Raw genomic sequence first — 5,632 nt, 5'->3', positions numbered from 1 at the left:
CACACACACACACACACACACACACACACACACACACACACACACACACACACACACACACAGAGAGAGAGAGAGAGAGAGAGAGAGAGAGAGAGAGAGAGAGAGAGAGAGAGAGAGAGAGAGAGCATGCTCATTTTCTTACTAACACCTTGCCAATCAAATGTTAAGGATCAACATATCACCATTCTAATGTTAAGGACATTTTGGAACGTAGGCAAAAAAGTTGGCAATAACCCAACAAGGATCCATAGAGCATAGGCTTTATAGCTGTAAAATCATTGCCCCTTTATTTTCATGAGTAAAATTCTTCATTTAGTGGCCCCATTGTCACCTTTGCACCTTTCTCTAGGAGACAGAAATAGAGACCAAGAGAGAGATAGAAAGTGAGAGCAAGCAAGGTAGAGAGAGAGAGAGAGAGAGAGAGAGAGAGAGAGAGAGAGAGAGAGAGAGAGAGAGAGAGAGAGAGCACATAGGTCAATCCATGAGTGCCCCTTTATTTTCAAGAGTGACACACTTCATTTGGTTCCCCCATTGTCACCTTTGCACATTTCTCTAGGAGGGAGATAGATTGATTGATTTATTGTCCATGGTAGATAGATATGACCTATGGGACCAAAACAAAATAGTATAGCAATTTCTTCTGAGTGAGAGCATGGAATACATATCAATTAAGGTTTGAGGGACCATCAATAGGGGAAAAACAAAAAGAAAAATAGAAAAACCTAAGGGGGGTCAGGTGATGTGGAAGCCAGCCTGGGAGTCCGAAACTCTTGGATGATCATTTACCTTGTTTACGTGCTTCATGCATCTTCTTGAACTCTCCTGCTTTATTCTTGAGTTGATTTGTGGCTAGTTTCTCAGTGATCCAGAATTATTTTCCCTTGAGAATTTAAGATTGTCAAAGCAGCTTCATCCGCTTGTCTTTGTCCTTGAAAATGAGGATGCAATGCTCAGGTGGCACATGCCTATGTGTGTTTTAATCCAAGAGACTACCTCGGGCTTGATGTGGATAGGTTGAAGAATGTCATTGAGCTTGGTGATTGCTTCCTCGAGGGTGTCCTGGTCGGTGCACCCGGTGGGTGGAGCCCCCCAATTCTGACATTGAGGCCAAGAGATTCTTGTAGCCGACATTCTTGTAAAACCGCATGTATCTTGGTATCAATCTTTTTGTGTGTTGCTTCATGGGATTTCTTTTGAGCCGCCATGACACTTGTGGTGAGGGAGGCTTTGACTTTGTGAGCCTTTGCAAGAAGAACTTGGCTCTCTACTTCCTGTGCGTCTTCAAGCTTGAGTAAACATTGTTTGAGTTACTCATTTTTCCCAATGAGTTCTTGGATCTGAGCTTCAAGGGTTGTGATCCTTGCTTCTTGGTGGGCAATGAAGTCCTTCCTTTGCACCACACCCACTATAAGAAAATTCTTGCACGAGAAGAGAGAGAGAGAGAGAGAGAGAGAGAGAGAGAGAGAGAGAGAGAGAGAGAGAGAGAGAGAGAGAGAGAGAGAGAGAGAACGGGAGGGTGCAAAAAGTTGGCAATTACCCAACAAGGATCCATAGAGCACAAAACTTTTAGATGTTAATTCATTGACAATAGGCCAGTCAGTCACAACAAAGGCAACTTACAAATTCAGTAGGCTTAACGATTCAAAAACAGACCATCAAGAATTTTTAAGAACTCGACCACTTCTCATGAGAAGAAAATTAATAACAAACATAAACATTGCTTGTCCAAATTAGAGTTTTGCAAAAGTAAACATCACATCACCATCGTGCAATACCAAATAAGTTGGTTACAAACAACTACGCAATGTAGGCAAGGATAAATAAGGAAACACCAAGGCATGCAACCCACAACTAGTACTCTCTTTGGAGGCAAAGAAGTCAGCCACATGGTTCAAAGAGCCACATATTGCATTTGCACTATCACGAGTGGTTGCATTTCTTGCCTATTCAATTTCCAACAGTCTCTTTCCTTTAGCATCTTCACATGCATCCTTTCGGTCCTCTGAACTTTGCAATACCATCGCCAAATTCTTCATCGAGTCCATGAGCTCTTTGATGTTGCTTCCACCCACCCATGAGTGCCAATTTCGCTTGATCCCTCCCGAGCTTTCTTCTGCTAATGCGTCACTAGGCCCATAACCATCATTTGCAACTCGAGGTGGTGTTTGATGCTCTCCTATGCTGTCACCATCGATATGCATGGTGTTATTGTCTTCTTCGTTGCCTGCAAGTGAAGAAGTTAAGAAATGAGGGAATGAAGCAATGCAACATAAAATAGTAGCGATTAAAAAAGAGCAAGGACCAAAGAAACAATTTCTATTGAGGAGGGACACCGTGTCATCCTCCATAGAGTTAAACAACAATCCCTCAATGTTGGCATTGTGGTCCTCACTAGAAAGCATCTACATTTTGTTGTAGAGTTGGAATAAAAAGTCTTCTACATGCAATCCTTTTGTGCGTTGCTCGGCTTGACTCATTTGCCAGTAACTAAACCACCCCGAGGGAATCTTACTCTCATGATCATTGAGCCTATTGAAGGAGTTTACTTTCTCCCACTTTATTTTTCATTGGACCTTATTATGCATGACACCTCGTGCTTGGAAAATCTCAGCACCCACTTTCCAATGGTCACAATGAGTGCGTTCATAAACCCCCCTTCACTATGGCATTCTTGTACTTCTTTCTTTGCCTTGATCAAAGTGATGATCTTGTGCGATTGCGAATTAGTTCATGAAATTTTTTGAGGAGGTGGGGTCAAATATGGAGCATGTGCTCCCTCAACTGAAGTGTTGCTATCATTAGGGACAACGATAGGAGCCATCCTATTGCTTAGGGGTAGGCCCTGACGAAAGGCTTGCTTGATTGGTGCTGGTAGAGCAATTGTAGGACACAGAGACAATGATAGCAACATTGTGGAAGGAAATGGACGTGGTACTAAAAGCAAGGATGGCCTTAATGGAATTGGACGCACCCGAGGCAAGAGGATGGTTGGATAAAGGCAGTTTTCTAATTTGCAATCCTCCTTGCCGAGGCTGCAAGATCAACCGCATTATGGTGGAGTTTTCTTGAGGTGATCGCGTTTGTGGTGCTATTGGACGGATTTCCCTCGCCATCTCTTTGATTGTTGGCATTGCATCATCGAGTAGGGACTCTATTGACAAGATGGAAGGAGGCACCACCTTGTTATCATCGCTCCATTCGTTAAGATCCATGGGAAAATTATCTCAATAGCACTTGGCTATAGAAAAACTAAAAGGATCATTATTGATACCAATATATAGCAAACGAGATCACATTGTGCAGATACCCTTGCAAACTTAAGACCCTTGCACCACACAAAAAGAAACCTTTCACTCATGTAATTGGAGCACATAAGGTGAAATCATGTTAACCTGTCGCGCTTTTTATGCTAGTTAGCATTTTCAAGTTAGCACATCTTAGAAAAGTTGGGCGACCGGTAAAATTTTTACAAATAATATCAAAATTTGTCGGAAGTTGTATATTTGGATTCCTTGTTTCAAGAGCTTTCTACTGATATATCATACGTCATAGATCTTGGAGATGTAGCTCATGTTATTGTACTAGTTAGCATATGTCAAAATTGTGTTAGTTAGCATTGTCCGGGACATGAAAAAGCATGACATGTTAACATGCTTTCACCCATAAGAAAATGAGTTTAACAATTTTATGAAATAAAAACAATAACGTTCACTCAACACAATAGAAAGTTGATGGCATTTCCTTTCAAAATTAAAGTGGTTCATGAAGCTGTAGTTAGGAAAAAAAGAAAAACTCATATTGAAATACTTGCAAGGAAACATCACCATAAAAGGCAGTGCCAATGAAGAATAGAGGGAGGGAGTCAGGCTACACACACACACACACACACACACACACACAGAAAGAGAGAGAGAGAGAGAGAGAGAGAGAGAGAGAGAGAGAGAGAGAGAGAGAGAGATTTTATTATCATCCTCGGAGGTCAAATATGACCTATGGGATCAAAGTTACATGTGATGTAGTATGTGTATGGCTGATGAGTGACTCTCGATGCTCCAAAATTGTGGTGATGAGAGTCGCAATGGAGAGCCCACACTTCATCTTGGAGAGGAAAGTGTGTAGGTCTAAGTTATGGCTATCTGAAAATGTGAGAGAAGCATGTTCGGATGTGACCAAAAGATAAGCACTCTAGTAGTGTGTGGTACTCAGACTCTCGAACTTGTAGTGAGCATAATGTGCACAGTCGATTTGACTCTTCTCCATTGCCCCAATGCCCTATCTCACATCGAAGGAAATGGGAGCTAAGCCAAATGGCCGTGATAGTGCGTATCGCCGACAAGGGGATAGGCTCAAGCATGTAACTGTGAGTACGGTTTCCTCTTTCAACGAAGAACATGGTTTTGTATTTGGGGGCAATATGGGTGGTGTAATGTATGAAGCATGACCCACTGGATTTCTCCCAAGCCGTAATACATTGGCGTTGTAGAAAAGCTTCATTCACTTGGGAGTCAATTGAAGCATCATGTACCAAGTGTAATGCATCCCATGTCCCAAACCACTTCTTTTATGTCTTGCATCCATCCCATGCTCAAGATCTTACTTTTATACGTCTTTTGAACTTTTTTGCTTGCTTCCTATGCAATCGTAAGAAGTCAATGTGAGGGGTTTTGACGCTTCTTTATCATGTACTCCACAACCCTTTCCATGCCCATAACCTCAATTAGAAGACATCCCGACTCAAGAAGTAGGAGCATATATGGTGTTTGTGTCTTCACTTGGAGAAAGTTTGTGAGAAAATGCTTTTGGACATTCTCAAACTCTTTCCAAGTAGACTTTGAGATGCTCCCGCCCCACACTTCAACTCCATAAAGAAGAACAGGTGTCACCAATGCACCAAAAAGATACTTCTTGAGAACCCAATACTTGATGTTTCTTGCATTACACATGTTCTCAAATGCATAATATGCTCTCTTTCCTGCTTCCAAACGACGCATAACACATTCATGCCACTTGTGATTGGCCGGAACCTCAAGGCCAAGGTACTTAAATCTCTCAACAACTCCAAGTGTCTCATTGTTGTACACAATGCATGGCTTCTCCTTATGGTTGGTTTTCAAAGCATAACCTTTATCTTGGATTCATTCACAATCAGCCCACTATGCAAGCAAAAGTTCTCAAGGACAACCATAAGCTTTTGTGAATCTTCTAAAGTGTGTGCTAGAAGCACTACATCATCCGCATACACAAAAAGCATGATTATCGCATTGCAAATAGTGACCTCTTCAATGCCTTCTTCTTGCATAAAGTCAAGTACCATTTGTTCCAATTGATCGATGCATAAACCAAAGAGAGTTGGTGACAACGGACATCCTTGTTTAACCCGAATAGTGCTTACAAAAATTTCTGAAAATTTCTCTTCCCATGCGCAATTGACAAATCACCTTCTCATAGATTTGAGAAACTGCAAGCATAAACTCACTTGGCACTTGGAGTTGTTCCATCCTTCTCCACAAATTGTGACATGGAATCATATCAAAGATTTCTTAAAGTCCACAAAACAACAATACAATGCTTGCCTTTCAACTGACTTTCCTCCATGAGAACACGAAGAGTGACAAGATGATCAATGGTGCTA

At 41.6% G+C, this 5,632-nt stretch overlaps 1 protein-coding gene across 1 annotated transcript; it reads right to left on the bottom strand.

The window, feature by feature from the left end:
- Positions 1-1,943: 1,943 nt before the first annotated feature.
- Positions 1,944-2,402, bottom strand: LOC147456938 (uncharacterized). The gene has a single exon (XM_086513482.1). It carries the CDS (start codon positions 2,400-2,402, stop codon positions 1,944-1,946), a length of 459 nt encoding a protein of 152 aa, XP_086369608.1.
- Positions 2,403-5,632: the final 3,230 nt, after the last annotated feature.

This window comes from Adiantum capillus-veneris, chromosome 5 (genome assembly GCF_014529385.1).
Source record: "Adiantum capillus-veneris isolate H3 chromosome 5, ASM1452938v2, whole genome shotgun sequence".
In the NCBI taxonomy this organism is placed as follows: domain Eukaryota; kingdom Viridiplantae; phylum Streptophyta; class Polypodiopsida; order Polypodiales; family Pteridaceae; genus Adiantum; species Adiantum capillus-veneris.
This window is presented reverse-complemented; position numbering and strand designations above follow the sequence as displayed.

Coding starts and splice junctions, on each gene's coding strand:
- LOC147456938 (XM_086513482.1), bottom strand. CDS start 2,402: ATGCTTTCTAGTGAGGACCACAATGCCAACATTGAGGGATTGTTGTTT.